Source organism: Hippocampus comes, unplaced genomic scaffold (assembly GCF_001891065.2).
Source record: "Hippocampus comes isolate QL1 unplaced genomic scaffold, H_comes_QL1_v1.1 scaffold6, whole genome shotgun sequence".
Lineage (NCBI taxonomy): Eukaryota > Metazoa > Chordata > Actinopteri > Syngnathiformes > Syngnathidae > Hippocampus > Hippocampus comes.
Genome location: NW_017805833.1, coordinates 779314 through 795289, shown reverse-complemented (window position 1 = coordinate 795289; position 15976 = coordinate 779314). Strand labels below are relative to the sequence as shown.

The following is a 15976-nucleotide window of genomic DNA, read 5'->3' as shown; positions in this document are numbered from 1 at the left end:
CACACACACACACACACACACACACACACACACACTGAGGCTGGACAACATAATCGTTGTATCATCTGTCAGACAGCAGGCACTGTCTTTCAGCTACATCCCCAATCATTATGTCAACAAGGACAAGACACTATTCTCTCTGGCTCTATTGTTATAAATGTTGGCCACAGCTATGAATAGCAAAACAAAATGTCTTTTGTAAGCCATTAATCATCTGATCGTGCATAACTAGAAGTCTTGGTGCCAGCAGAACCTCTGCGGCCAAATCTTTGAATGCTGCGTTAACTGTTTCACTGCTTTCACTCTGTGGTGTGGGTATGGCTCATTCATTTCACAGTCAAAAGTCCATTTTTGACCAGCTAAGTACTAATCTGCACTTAATTAATGGATTCCAATGTGTGGTAGTGTGTACCTTTTCCATGACCAAACCTGAGTTACCCTTCTGTAAAAGCGCTGCAGTACCTTCAAGTTTAATTAAAAACCCGATAAGTACTCATTAAATTTTCTGATTAAACTCCCAAATGGTTTAATCATTTTTTTTCCATGAAATCTTTTCAGGAAGGAAAGGTTTTGACTCCGGTAAGAGAAGGTCAACTTGTCTCAAAATTCATTTGTATTCTTTGGCATTTGACTCAGCATGACTCAGACTTGAACTTAGTTTTACTGTTTTGTGCTTTCTACTGTCTTTGTTATTAATTTATTGTTTTGTTGTTGTGTATATAATATTTGCTCCGTGTAAAGCACTTTGTATACAGTTGTTTTAAAGTTCTCTATAAATACAGTTGAGTTGAAAGTTGAGTCATAATAGTTGGAAACGATCAATAGTCATGTATCAGCGGTCCCCAGCCTTTTTTGCCCCACGGACCTGTTTAATGTCAGACAACATTTTCAGGGGCCGGCCTTTCAGGCCGAATAAAATATAACAACATAATATGATATGACCTGCATGAAAACTGTGGTATTTCCTAAACATAATAAACATGAATCATGACACGAGGAACGTCCTATCGGGCCGCAACACTCTCTGGTCGCTTTGATAACGTTTAAACGTGCCTTCTAAATAAGATATACGGATACATACGAAATAAGATAAAATAATACATACTAATACACAGTGAATGAAAAATACTCACCATCGCCGCATATTATGCTGAGTGGGTTTGGTGCGTGGGAATCTCCCGTTGTGATAAATCCGTATTTTAAGTAGAATTCCTGATACTGTCTATTAAATGTAGTCTTCTTTTTCTTGGAAGTCTCTGTTTCCTGGCTGGGCCTTTCCCCTTCCCAAAGAAACTTAACAAAGACGTTTGGTTTTTTACTCATTTTGCTAGCTACTGGGTTTCATTTTAGCGTAACCTAGCACCTGGCCGAGAAGCGCGCCTTCACCTGCGTAAGGAGTGGCACACTGTAGACGGGTGTAACAGAGAATCCGGTAATTTTTCAAAATAAAATATCATTCAGTTTCCGAAATGAATAAAACTGAAGTAATGTTGAGTTATTTAGTCTTTCTGTGGGCCCGGTACCAAATGACCCATGGAACGGTACCGGTCCGCTGTCCGGGACCACTGATATACCACTGTTGTAGAGAAGCAGTATTGCTAGAGCTATTCAACAACATTCTGCCTCTTTAATTTAATCCAAGAAATGTAGTGTGCAACATTCTTAATTTTGAAAGCGCCTGAGCATGATAGATAGATAGGTGGGAGTGCAACAGACACATAACTAATGCATTGGCCAGGAATTGAACCCGGGTCAACTGCTTGGAAGGCAGCTATACTAACCACTATACCACCAATGCTGAACAAAAGAAAATGGTGAATATGGGTTGAAGTGATTCAGAAGTTAAAAGCAAGGAAAAGTGGTGCATTTGAGCAAATTCAACTTTGTTTTGGAGTGGCAGAAACTGACCCAGGCTTTGAAACGAGAGTGTGAGTATTTCAATTGCAACCGGTTGTCGGTGACACGATTTAAGTCAGGCGTTCTTCCCTGGAATTCATTCGGTTGCTTGTGTAACGTTCAACAGATACAACAAGACATTATTTGGCTCTTGGGTTTGCTGTTTAATGTAACTATTACAATGATTCTGACAATGTTTTTTTTTTTTCCTGTGAAGAGCCAAAACCAGAACTTTACTTTGAGATGGCAGAAACAGATTCTGGCTTTGAAACTGGAGGGCCACAGTTCCAGTTGCAAGTAGTTGTGGTCTGCTTCCTGATCGCTTAATGGCATTCTTCCATGGAATTCATTTGATTGCAGTTGTGTAACCTTCAATTGTCTTCATCCTCGTTGGGGTTTTTGGTCCAATGTTTTGTTGAACTATTATAAGGATTGTGATTATCAATTTAAAATTTGGTCTGTAGAAATACCAAATCATAATCTTACTGTATGTGTATGTTTTAAATCTTGTGTTCATACTGAAGCATTGAAACCTAGATTTAGTTGGAAACTATATTATATACCATATAGGTGAATAATAATTTAGAATGAAGTGTCAACAGTGATGGATTCAAATGTTTCACATTTTATTTTATTCCATTCAAACAGCTCAACAAAATCGCTCTGTTCTGTACCGCTTGACATTATGGTGACATTACAAACATCAAAATCGAAGGACATATTTATATACTATGTAACATACATAAAAGAATATGGCACATTCATGCATCCGCTTTGTTCATGATCGGTTGGAGGCCCAGAGGGAGCAGATACGAAGAAAGAGACAGAGCGTAAATGAATGAATGACAGGCAGGCTTCTGAAAAATAAGAAGCAAACAGTAAAATTCTAGAATGAGTCTCTTTGGTGGTCAATAGAGGAGTGAAAATGTCCTAGAAGACAGCTGAGGATCTTTACTGGGCCACTGGCACTTCACATATGACTGTTTGCGGCACCCTCTCAAGTTGGAAGTAAGCAGTCATTGCATAACTGACACTTGAGTCTTAACACCATTTGGTCCAAAATTTGCATGGCACGCTGTCATTTACTTAAGTCACAGTTGGAACTGCGTGTGATGAGGTAATTGACAGTGGCGCCACCCAACTTTAGTTAGCCATTAAAAGGATAAGGCGGGCTTTCACCAAAGAGTATACAGCCTCAGCAATTGATCATCAGTTTAGATGAACACACATTAAAGGGTGAATTTGCAAAACCTCCAGACAAAAAAAAAAAAAAGACAAACATTTTCATATGTGTGAAAACTGTCCGCAGAAAAAATGACAGTAGTACAATTGGTAAAATGAGCCGCGAAGAAAAAACAAATCAATCAGCCCTCTCTGGCCCCATTTATCTGTAATTAGATTTTTATATTTGTTAGCCCAAGAAGTCAAAATATTGGCATTGTTTTGGTTAAAATGTAGGATGGTTTTAACTTTTTAAAATGATAAAACCTTTTTTCTGCACTCTTATTTTTTACCTATTTGAAACGAACACAAGTTTTAAAAATGTGATTAATTGCATGGGAATCGAACTCTTTAAATATTAGATTTTTTTTTTCAATTTTTGGAAAAAATCTGTGAAAGGTAATTGACAGTGGCAAATATGTGCAAAATTTAAAAATAAAGTTTCACAAAGTTTGGATGTCTTTATGTGTGAGATCAAATAGCGTAAAAGCAAAATCTCACAACTATTGGGAGAAAGTTTTTTTTTTTGGGGGGGGGGGCGCTTTAAAGGGAGTGTCAATTGTTCACGGATTTATGTTAGTTACGGTGGGGCTCGGTCCCGATCTCCTGTGAACAGTGTGGGGGCCGCTGTCCTGGACTGAACTGAAAACAGTTTCAAACATTTGATCTGAAAAAGACACATCAGTTGGTGGGGATGACTGAAGATAACTAAAGATGCAGGCAGTACTGGCTTTCATGTACAGTACACGACCAAGCAGCTCATTTGGGTATTTATGAGTGAAGAACTGTGAAAGTAGTAAAGCATTTAGGGTGGTTTAACAAATCATTAGTCTAAAAGCACAATTGCCAAAGTCACTTTGAACAATAACAATTCAAAAAAACAAAATAAAACTGCAAAAAAATCTTATCCCTCTTTGTCAAGGTACTCAAGAAAGACTGACTCAAGGCCACTGGACTTTTCTTATTTGCCGACTTAGGCAATTACGCTGGTAGACTAACGAAATCCATCTTCATCTTGTCAACGCAAAATGAAACAAAGTTGAATTACCATGTGCAGCCCATAGAGATGACATAGTTTGCATATTCAGTCATTGTTCTCAGTTCATATGCTGATCATTTGACTCAAGTTCACATTTGCATATGCAGTGCGCTGAAAGCTGCGTAGAGCGCGCGGTTGGGTTGGGCGCCGCTCTCAAGTCACGCGGTTGTCCTTTCAGCCCCAAGTCACCGGGCTGCGCGCCACCGAGTGACTCCAAGTGTTCCGTGTTCTACTGGACGCACACGTACTTCTTCCACCACGACTTGGAGAGCATCTTCATCTTATCGGCCGTGCTGCGCACCTTCCTCTCCCGCCGCAGCCTCCGCTCGCAATTGCGCAGCCCCACGGCGATGGCGACGTCAAACACCTCCTTCAGGTTCTTTTGCGTGAGCGCCGAGCACTCCACGTAGGTAACGGCGCCGATCTTGTCGGCCAGCGCGCGGGCGTCCTCCTCGGCCACGGGCCTCTCCTTCCGCCGGGCCAGCTCGATGAGCACCTTGACGTCCTGCCGCAGGTCACACTGGGTGCCCACCAGGATGACGGGCGTGAGGGGGCAGCGCCGGCCGATCTCCGGGACCCATTTCTCCCAGACGTTCTGGAAGGACGCCGGGCTGACCACACTGAAGCACAGCAGCAAGGCGTCGGTGCGACTGTAGCAGAAGTGACGCAGCTTGTCGAACTCGTCCTGGCGGAGACGCAAACGTGTTAGGATCTTAGAAGTCGGATGATGACAGAGTAGCAAGGTTCAGTCAAAAACACTCGCGATGATATTTATTACATTTGGAGTGGTTTGTAACAACGCAGACATACTGGAGAATAATCACAAAGCATCAACCCCACGCATCTAGCACGTACACGCGGTGACGTCAGAAGGCGCATCCAATAAAAGTTGGGGTGGTAGAGTGACTTCAAGAGCGCAAATAGCAATAACGGGCGGGAAAAGCCTCCCTGCTACTTCCTGGTTGGCTACTACGCTAACACTTACAAATAGCTTGCCCTGGAACGCCGCCGTCCTTGCAGTGCAGTGTGAAAAGGCAGCAGACGCAGTGACATGTTAAAAACAATTCAAAAAGGCAGCAAAAGTCTAAACCTCCTTGATGAACTCTTAAGAGTTTCTCTGACTCGACGAGCGCCTCACACACCCTTAAACACTTTAAAGTTGTCAGAAATTTAACACAAACCAATCCTCCTCCTCCGTTTCTTTTCCAGAGCCGGGTCACTGATGGCGCTTTTCCTAAATCTATCCATCCCGTGTCTCTGCCGCGCCCTAACGTGTCGCTCGCATCGTGTCAGTCAATCCATCAGCAGAGCGCACAGACACCCACAACCATTTCTGGCACGCGGAATTACATAAGCGTCGGCTTTAATCTGCTCATATTTGCCCTTACACGCCAACATGTGTGTGAGTCGTTGCTGCAGCTCACGACAAGTTGTGAGCTCGGTATTAGGAGAGGCTCAAAAGAAGAGCTGGCAATGGCCGGCAGGCTTTATGCATATCAAATGTGCTGCTCCCAGAGTTCATCAGAGTGTGCTTATGAAACAGCAAGGCTTCATTGGCTCCACATGACGTAACAACGCTCCGTTTCACAACGGCAGCTATTATGCCGACTTTTTAGCCCCGCGAGTTGAAAGACATGTGGAATTCATTTAGAGGTGTCTAAACTTATTGATTAATCCACAACTAACTCATTATCACATTAATTGACAACTAACAAACAAATCATCGAGGAATCATTCAGAGCCCTGGCTTCACTTAAAATCGTCCAAATCCTCTGAATGGTTTTGCAATACACTTTAAGGTCAAATAAAATTAACAATGGATTATTCAATCGTGACAGCCTTAAATTCATTCATGGAGTCAACAGGGACAAGTGACTGAGTGCGGCGCCATCATAGCTGAAATCATTTAATGCTGTGGGGCGACAATTCATGTTTTTCAAATACGTAAGTAGAACAATGCATCGCAACGCGGATGGACATTGTGATTTGTTTGTACTCCTTTTGTACAATGCACTTTAAAACAAAAAGTGATCATTTATGCATTTGTTCACTATTTTTTACAAATGGTTCACCAAATCACATTGATTCTGTACGTTTCAGTTAGAGCAACAGCTCACGAATATTTTTTAGAATCAAGTGTGCTGCCTATTACCTCGTCGATTAATCAAGTAATCAATAAGGCATAATTAAAATGGATTTTGCTGGTGATTATTAGCCAATTGGGACTGCCATTCTCAAGTTCGACTGGAATATTTGTGACAGAATGGATATGGCTTTAAAAGGCGGGACCTGAACTGGTGAGTGGCGTGGGTGACAGCTAATGAGAATCTCGAGTTGGCTGATTATTAAGTGGCAAAGCCTTTCGCCAGTCTGCATGGTGAGTGCCTCAGTCTGAGTTTTGAGTGGACTTTTCAGTAAAGTTGTCCTGATCTGAACCACTGCTGCAATCGACTTGCAGCCAAATAAAATGGTATTGTGTCGGGATTCTGTTGTCCAAATTTTTAAAAAGTCAGACAATTGACAGTTTGAATGTATATTCTTTCCTCTTAATGCACAGGTGTCAAACTCAAGGCCAGATCCGGCCCGCCACGTCATTTTATGTGGCCTGCGGAAGCAAATATAGCAAATCAACTTGCATGATGCTTGCTAAAATCTCGACCAAATTTTAAAATTCTCATATGTAATAAATAACAGACATATTGTCAGCAGTTTCTTGTAACCAAACCCCTCATTACAGTAACTTAAACAATAGTGAATAAACCGTTATTGACTTTTTAAATTTGGTTTCAGTCATAACGGCCCTCCAAGGGAAATGCCAACTAAAATGTGGCCCACGACAAAAATGAGTTTGACACCCCTGTCTTAATGCATTGTCGAGGTATCAAATCAGGTATCTGCAAATAGTCAACATCAAGTGACTCGGTCTCAGACTTGGGTGCCCTTCTTTTTAGTGACGTATGTAGTCCATCATAAAAAAGAAATCCCTATATATGTCTAACAAACGGAAAAATATAAGCTTTTACTCACATATGTCTATATATAGATAGCTACATAGCTCGATAGATAACTAATTATGTAGTTTTACCGACTATTTTATTGTTCATGTCTTAATTGATTCCATAATTGTGATCTGACTTTTAACATGGAATTTCTTTTGTGTATGAAATGGGCTATGAATCATGCACTGCACTGATGATACATTACACCATCATGCACCAAGAATCCTCATATTTCATAACTCGACCAGTTGGGGCAAATGGCCACTCCTCCCAGCTTCTTCCCGAAATGAAACTAGATCTGCTTCTTTTCAAAAGAGATTCCATTTATTTAGCGTCAAAGCACGACACCCACGCACTTTTAAGCACCTGTTGGGTCATGGGATGTATGCAAGTTTGTGCTTTGAACTCACCTGTCCTGCCGTGTCGCACAACTGCAGTCGAACTGGGCTTCCGTCCACTTGAACCACAGCTGTGGGAACACAAAAAACAGATCAATTGGATTCAGACACACAAACATATGCGCCATCGGGACAGTTTGTCCTCATCGGCTGTGTTTTTGACACAATCCCAAGAGTGCGAGCAGATTTTGTTTGTTCAATGTGACTCTTCCACTGGGCCTCATTTTTGAAAAGCGTGTGAGTCATCCGCGTTTCAATGACGGGGGTCATTCGTTTTTACAATACAAAGCAACGGGCACATGGAAACATTTACAACATGCCCAATAGGGGTTTAAGTGTGTGCGTGTGTATGCGCAGGCAGACGCGTGTGGTCGCTTGTGTCCACCTGATCAAAGGCTTGGCTGAAATCCGCCTACGTCATCATCGCGCTATCAAAGAAGCATGTGGAACAACTAGAACACTACTTCCTAAGAATTTGTACATTTTTTTTCATTTACACGTATTTTCAAGTTAGCCCTATCTGACATTTACAACAAAATTGAAAATCTGCAGTTCCAAAAAGTACAAAAACAAAACATTATATTGAACACAAGGTGGGTATATATTAGCGGCTGACAAATATATTTGTAGCTTTTTTTTTGTTTCTTTGTTGTTTTTTTTTAATACATTAACACATTATCACATAAGACAAAGATAATGACATTTAAGCAAACTCCTCCTTATCATCCCCATCGAGCTCTTCAACACAACACTCCCCCAGTCACCTGCGACGTTGTGTGTGTGTCTCTCTCTCTCTCTCTCTCTCTCCCCGCTCTCTCGCTCTCTCCCTCTCTCTCTCTCTCTCTCTCTCTCTCTCGGGGGGCTGAAAGAAATGACATCATCCCCGAGCGATGCCCCCCCACCCCCTTCTTTGCTTCCAGCGCACACACCAAGTGCACAATCATTCAATGTCAAGACAATCTGTGCCTGTGAGCCTCTGTGACAGATGTGGAGGAGAGCGCCCACAGGTCAAGGCTGGACACGACAACAACGGGTCCACTTGTGCAATCCAAAACCTGACAGTGAGCCCCTCAGTGGGTCTTTGTGATTTCTCTTCCCACACATGAGTGTTTTTTTAATGAGGTTTTGTGGCATGCCATGTTGGGTTTGAAACCTCGCTTAGTGCAGAGGCCGAAATGTACAGCTGCAGTTATCGACCACCTAGCCCAACCACTAACTTAATAATCGGATACAGTTAATTTAGCACTATTAAAAAACACTATTATCTAACTAGAGATGGTAGGCTACACTGATGTGTTTGCAATTGTTGGACTGGTGTGCTACATTTATCTTTTTTTTTCCTTGTAAGTACATAATGAACCCAAACTGAGGACATTCTGTCCTTTACTGATCCTTTCCACTTGGCTCACACCTATCATCCCAATTTCTTTCTTTCAGTATGTATGACTGGGGGGAAAAAAATAATCGCCTTAATTAGTCAAGTCACTTGATTAATTGCTGGCACCCTCATTTTCCTTTGTTTTTGTGGCAGAGGATACAAGTTAATTCTGGGCTGAAAAATAAAATGTTGCAAAACTTGCTTGGAATCGGGACAAATTTATTTTTATGCTCAAATGACAGGTAATAATGTTCAAATGTTACTTAAAAACGTGCCTGCCCTGTACCGTTGGTTTCATGGTGAAGACAGTTTGACTCTAGAAGGCATTATTTTTATTTCCATAATTTCCTAGGGAAATAATAGCTTTCAAATCCAAACAAACTTGAAAAAGCAAAGCCGGAGGACACGCCGGCTGGATGTAATTATGACTGAAAATCACTTTCATGCACGGGTCAACTCTCATTGGGTTGCTAATGTTTCAGCCAACAAAAGCTTGCGGGGACACGTTTGGGAAAAGTGGCAAGATGGCACCTACATCAAGGAGACGTCAAACAACGAGATTGGGAGGAAACCGGAGTGCCCGGAGAAAACCCACGCAGGCCCGGGGAGAACATGCAAACTCCACACAGGGAGGCCGGAGCTGGAATTGAACTCTGTACCTCTGCACTGTGAGGTTGACACACTAACCACTGGAACACCGGGCCACCCTCTCCTTATTATTATTAATAATAATATTATGGGACATGGAACAACTTTGGGTGGGTGCTGCTCTCATTCGTGTCAGACATGTAGAAACACATTCATGCAACCTCTGCCAAGAAATATATTACCATCTTAAATCTCATAAAAAGAATGCATGTGTAACATTTAGGGGTACAACATCATGTCACAGGAGTGGTTACCCTTAAGCAGGGGTGGGCAACATATGGCTCGTGGACCATAGAGTACAGCCCTGTGAGATTGCCAAGCACAAATTCCACTCCAACATAACAGTGGCAGTTCACTCACAGACGTTTTCAGAAATGGGCAGATAAAAGATATGTTTTTTTGGGTTCTCTAAATTCAAAGGCCTCACTTTCTTTTACAGGAAACACACTTAAAGTGAAGCGTTCAAATAAGAATAGGACTATTATCATGTTAAAGCATTTGTGTATTAAAACTTGCATCGGAGAATGATGGACTCATAGCTTGTGTGGTGGGGCCCCTTTTGTTTGAGAGACACAGGTTATTTTGAAGCAGCCTTAAAGTGCTCTGTGGTCCATGTCCACCTGTTCTGCAATAGCACACTCCAGCGTCCTCCGGTAAAAATAATTGAATGAATGAATACATGTTTCTTAAACTATCTATCCAAACTATATTATTTTAGTTTTTGCAACTTTATTAGTTGAGTGTTTTGAGGTACTTGCATCTTCAAAAAAATTCTCCTCTACTGCTGCTTTGTGAATGCCCGTCACCTCATGTCTTTTTAATGTGTCCAGTCTGTAGTTGGTTGATGGCTGTCTCACAAGGGAGGCAGCAATTGCCTGCCGTTTTGGGGCACAGTGCTTTTGGCATAAATAACAGCGCATGGCTTCCTCGGTATGCCTGAACCAAGTAAATTGATTTAGCCATTACTTGTCAAAATCACTGGCTCGTATGTTTTTAAGACAAAATAGAAAGAGAAATAAAAAATAAATCACGTACACGTTGACTTTGCATTGCTATGCTCCTAATTAATTGTTGGACTGGTGTGCTACATTTATCTTTTTTTCCTTGTAAGTACATAGTGAACCCAAACTGAGGACATTCTGTCCTTTACTGACGATGTAGCCTCGCCAATTCGTCCTGGATTCCGACCCTTTGCTATCATCAGTGTTTCAGACCAAATTTTCACATGAATTATTACATTTTAATTGCCTGTTGTGTTAAATTCTCTGCTCTGTTTCACCTGGACTCATGGTCGCTTATATATATGTATATGTATATATATATATATCACTTATTACCCTCTAGATTCCTATTTGCCCGTGCTCTCGGTGAATTGTACACGAAACAAACTCTGAATGAGAATAATGACAACGATAAAAGCTATATCATAACAGCTCTGATCACAAGCGGCAATTGCAGACTGTTGAGTGCTAACAACTTCCGATGACGCAGGTCACGCGCCACAATCGGTTAAAGATGACCTGCTTTCTTTTCTTTTCTTTATTTAATAATTTTTGTGAAAGTGAGACTGATCGGACGATTAAGGTGCAGTGTGCATCAACACAAAAGATATATTACTAACATGCCCAGAGACACACACATGTTTTTTTCCTCTACACTCCTCGCGATCGATTTGGGACCAGTCCACGAGCTCCCGGTCAATCACAATCGACGTAATGGGCACCCCTGCTTTAAAACATCTCTGAAACATGCACATTCAGAACTGATTGCCATCAGTGGTTCATGTTCATTTTTCATTAATTAGTTTGTGATGGACCACATTTGGTTGTCTTAGACATTGAACATTAACATTTGGTTCAGAGACAATTTTAACAGACAATGATACAATGCAGGCTTAAGACATGGTCACAAAGGTTGTTCCCTGCGTGGAGCCTTGAGTCTCAACCCGATTTGTGTATAATCCACACTGCACAGACACATACTGAATAATTGAAGTCCTCATACTTCATACAGACAGACAAAAAGCAAGTTGTTGGTTGGTTATTTTGGTAGCTACCATTAGGAGAATATCTCGTACATAATAATTAAATAATATCAACAGAAGCAGAAAACCCACGCAGGCCCAGTGAGAACAATCAAACTCCACACAGGGAGTCCTGAGCTGAATTTGAACCCAGTACCTCTGCACTGTGAGGTTGACACACTAACCACTGGAACACCGGGCCACCCTCTCCTTATTATTATTAATAATAATATTATGGGACATGGAACAACTTTGGGTGGGTGCTGCTCTCATTCGTGTCAGACATGTAGAAACACATTCATGCAACCTCTGCCAAGAAATATATTACCATCTTAAATCTCATAAAAAGAATGCATGTGTAACATTTAGGGGTACAACATCATGTCACAGGAGTGGTTACCCTTAAGCAGGGGTGGGCAACATATGGCTCCGCGGCCCCAGAACAGACGTTTTCAGAAATGGGCAGATAAAAGATATGTTTTTTTGGGTTCTCTAAATTCAAAGGCCTCACTTTCTTTTACAGGAAACACACTTAAAGTGAAGCGTTCAAATAAGAATAGGACTATTATCATGTTAAAGCATTTGTGTATTAAAACTTGCATCGGAGAATGATGGACTCATAGCTTGTGTGGTGGGGCCCCTTTTGTTTGAGAGACACAGGTTATTTTGAAGCAGCCTTAAAGTGCTCTGTGGTCCATGTCCACCTGTTCTGCAATAGCACACTCCAGCGTCCTCCGGTAAAAATAATTGAATGAATGAATACATGTTTCTTAAACTATCTATCCAAACTATATTATTTTAGTTTTTGCAACTTTATTAGTTGAGTGTTTTGAGGTACTTGCATCTTCAAAAAAATTCTCCTCTACTGCTGCTTTGTGAATGCCCGTCACCTCATGTCTTTTTAATGTGTCCAGTCTGTAGTTGGTTGATGGCTGTCTCACAAGGGAGGCAGCAATTGCCTGCCGTTTTGGGGCACAGTGCTTTTGGCATAAATAACAGCGCATGGCTTCCTCGGTATGCCTGAACCAAGTAAATTGATTTAGCCATTACTTGTCAAAATCACTGGCTCGTATGTTTTTAAGACAAAATAGAAAGAGAAATAAAAAATAAATCACGTACACGTTGACTTTGCATTGCTATGCTCCTAATTGGAAATTGATTGATGTAGCCTCGCCAATTCGTCCTGGATTCCGACCCTTTGCTATCATCAGTGTTTCAGACCAAATTTTCACATGAATTATTACATTTTAATTGCCTGTTGTGTTAAATTCTCTGCTCTGTTTCACCTGGACTCATGGTCGCTTTCTTTCTTTCAGTATGTATGACTGGGGGGAAAAAACAATCGCCTTAATTAGTCAAGTCACTTGATTGATCACTAGAAAAATTTGTAAGTAGAAACGTGTTTTCCATGTAAATGCCCTAATTCATTCCAAGTCCCCCCAAAATTCAGACATAAATGTTTCCTAAAGCATGAAAATGCATCAAAATATGGAACAAATACATGTTACAATTTGATTATTGCACAATAAATGAGAGTTGTGCATAATGTAGAAAAATAAAAAGATAGAATAAAGAATAAAATGATCGTCATTTAACTTTTAACTGTGTCTTCATCGTTTTTTGCCCTCTTGAGTCCATGTTCTCGCTCAAAAGTGACTTGATAGCCAATGGCAGAGCAGCTATAATTATGTTGCATTCAGGAAATTCGGAGCTGCGAGTTGCAGGCCATACTGTAATTTTACCTTTCATATCTTGAAATTTATTTCGGAACAAAAGGCAATATTTTCCTGTTGAGACGTTTCATAACTTGAAAATTTCGTATGAAGAGACGTTTGTAAATAGAGGTACCACTGAAATGTACCCAAGAACAATGGTTTTCAGTTTGGTTTAGGTTCTGTTTTTGAATGTGTACTTGATTTTACCTGGCGAATAGCAAACATATCCAGAGTGATATTTTTTTTAGCCGCCTATCTGCCAATCTTTTCCCCCGCCATCATCCATCCTTTAAGTTCATCCAGCAGCCCAGTGACTGAAGTGCGAGGTAAGCAGTCTGTTCTCGAGTGGGCCCATCCTCCTTTTAACAGCCCTCACAGCCTCCGTTTGACACACCCTGACGTCCTTCAAGGTCTTCCTGTCCTCCCCTCCTGAAGTGCAGCTTCTCACTCTTATGTCAGTTTTGACACATTTGCCACTTAGTTCATTTCACTGATTTGGTGCACTTGATTTAACATTGTGACTGTTTTGTATGCCGTATGCTCCAAGTGGCCTTGATAAATACCCTTCCAGTTTATACTCTGTATAAGACGAACTATTCATTTTGGGAAAGATGATGAAATGGGATCTGATTTGTTTTATACGATTATTATTTAATTTTAAGCTGCTAATGCATGTCAAGCTATTATGTTCACATCAACATCATAAAAAAGATTCTCATTTTGCTCCTCCTTTTTTTTATGCACATTCAGGGATTCTTATCATGAGTATTGGGTTTGCTTTATCACTAAAATCTAATCCAGTCATGTAGATCAAAAAGACATAGAGAACAAATATGAAATTGCAATGCATGTTGTCCACTGTCAAATCACCGGCCTCATCTTAAGAACAAAATGCAGATGTATGTAAAAGGTCAAATGAGTGATCCGTGAAGGTGAAAATGGTACTGCTTCTCCAAAATGCTATTTTCTCCACCATTTTACATTGAATATGCTGTATAAAATGAATGCATTTCCAACATCCCATTTCCAACTCTCCTGGTGCCCTGTAGTATCTCAATTCATGGAGCTCTATCACCACCCAGTGTTTTGTTGCTGACTTGCATCTGAGTTACACGTTGCAATCTCAGTAAATATTCATTTATCATGAATTTATCATCTGAGCGGGAGCACTTAACCTCCTACCAGAAATAAATCTGTGGATCATCAAGGTATCAACATGAGAGGTGGAGGAGCTGCAGGTGAAAAAGATGATTTTTACAATAGAATTGATGAGATTCACAGTGCGGGCACGTCTCGACTGCTGATTGGTATTCAAGAACGACAGTCAGCCTTTATTTGGTGTCATGTAATTCCTGGGTAAAGTGGAGACTCACATAGCAGCTGCGGGATTAGGGCAAACACTCCTCAAAAAGAGACTGGCCATGCTATTTGACGATGCCATGATTCGACTCTCTCTGCATGTAATCAGATAAGTTGATTGCTCCATGCCATCCTTTACATTTAGAACAAAAACAATCAGTATATATATATATATATATATTTTTTTTTTTTCCATTAAAAATATTAAATAAATATACTGTACTTTTAAAAGGCTGATTTTTTTCCCCCGTTATATCTGCAACGCTAAAACTCAAATATTACTTTGACACGAAGAAAACTTATAAACTAACAAACACAACACGCTTGGATGCGAAAAAAACAGGCAATATTTATCTGTTGGTACCATTCGGAAAATTATGACGCAGACAGCACATAAGAGTGATGCGAAAAAACAGAATTCGATAAGTTTCTTTTTTGGTAGTTGCTTCAGGTTTTCCCTGTGCACTGCTGTTGATATAGCGCCCCCATAGTGGCGAAACGATGCAACTGCAGATAATATGAAACTGCCGCAGCGGAACATCAATCCCTCAATCAGCACAGCTGTAGCTTTACGCTGCATAGAGTGTTATCAATCGGTCTGGCTGGGGGCGGCAGAGGGAAACCCTGCATCCATCCATTAATGCCCAGCCGACTTTGAGGCTGGCTGGCGGGCGATAGGTAGGTAGGTAGGCAGGCAGATAGATAGACTTACCGGAAAAGTTGTCAAAGGCGGTGGGCACATATTTGGTGGGGTATCCGTTGGTAGTGTAGCTGACCACCAGGCTGGTCTTGCCTACTGCTCCGTCACCGAGCAGGACGCACTTGAGCAGCCGCTCGTGAGGCTGCCCCGGCCGGCCACTTTGGACTTTGTGCGGCGGCACCGGCGGAGCCATGGTCGGAGGATATTCCATGGAGGTAGAATGAGGGCACATTCAACGAAGTCAGTCGGCGGGTTTCCACATGAGGACCGTGGAGTTCCACGTTTAGAATAAAAAGAGAAGAGAGTCGTTTCACTTGAAAAAAACACGTCGTATTTCAAGGGACTTCGGTCATTGTCACGACGAATTGTCGGGAAGCACGAACGCTCACCCAATTCGCATCACAATGGGCTGCTGCTAGCGAACCTTGGCCTTTGTATACTCGGTATATTTGCATAACTCCGCCCACTTCACGTGGCGCTCGTCACGTTTTGAACCTTGCTGAGGCTCATTCATTGTCAACTCCCACAAGGGAATAAGTGAAAGAACTTTTAGTGGGAGTAAAAGTATTGTTTATGACTTTTGACATCAGCTTCTGTGCC

At 41.3% G+C, this 15976-nt stretch overlaps 1 protein-coding gene, 1 long non-coding RNA gene and 1 other non-coding gene across 3 annotated transcripts in view; all 3 read right to left on the bottom strand.

The window, feature by feature from the left end:
* LOC109526357 (uncharacterized) overlaps positions 1 to 1169 on the bottom strand; it is a 29941-nt gene extending 28772 nt beyond the window's left edge. The window contains exon 1 of the long non-coding RNA XR_002170317.1: positions 1134 to 1169. This is a non-coding gene — a long non-coding RNA (uncharacterized LOC109526357). The remainder of the gene's footprint in view (positions 1 to 1133) is intronic.
* Positions 1170 to 1726: 557 nt separating this feature from the next.
* trnag-ucc (transfer RNA glycine (anticodon UCC)) lies at positions 1727 to 1798 on the bottom strand. The gene has a single exon. It is a non-coding gene; the product is annotated as a tRNA-Gly (tRNA).
* Positions 1799 to 2501: 703 nt separating this feature from the next.
* rhoub (ras homolog family member Ub) lies at positions 2502 to 15794 on the bottom strand. Its single transcript, XM_019887607.1, has 3 exons — positions 15389 to 15794; positions 7566 to 7624; positions 2502 to 4841 (listed from the first exon to the last, which is right to left on the bottom strand). Exons 1-3 carry the CDS (start codon positions 15606 to 15608, stop codon positions 4386 to 4388), a joined length of 735 nt encoding a protein of 244 aa, XP_019743166.1. The 5' UTR covers positions 15609 to 15794; the 3' UTR covers positions 2502 to 4385.
* Positions 15795 to 15976: the final 182 nt, after the last annotated feature.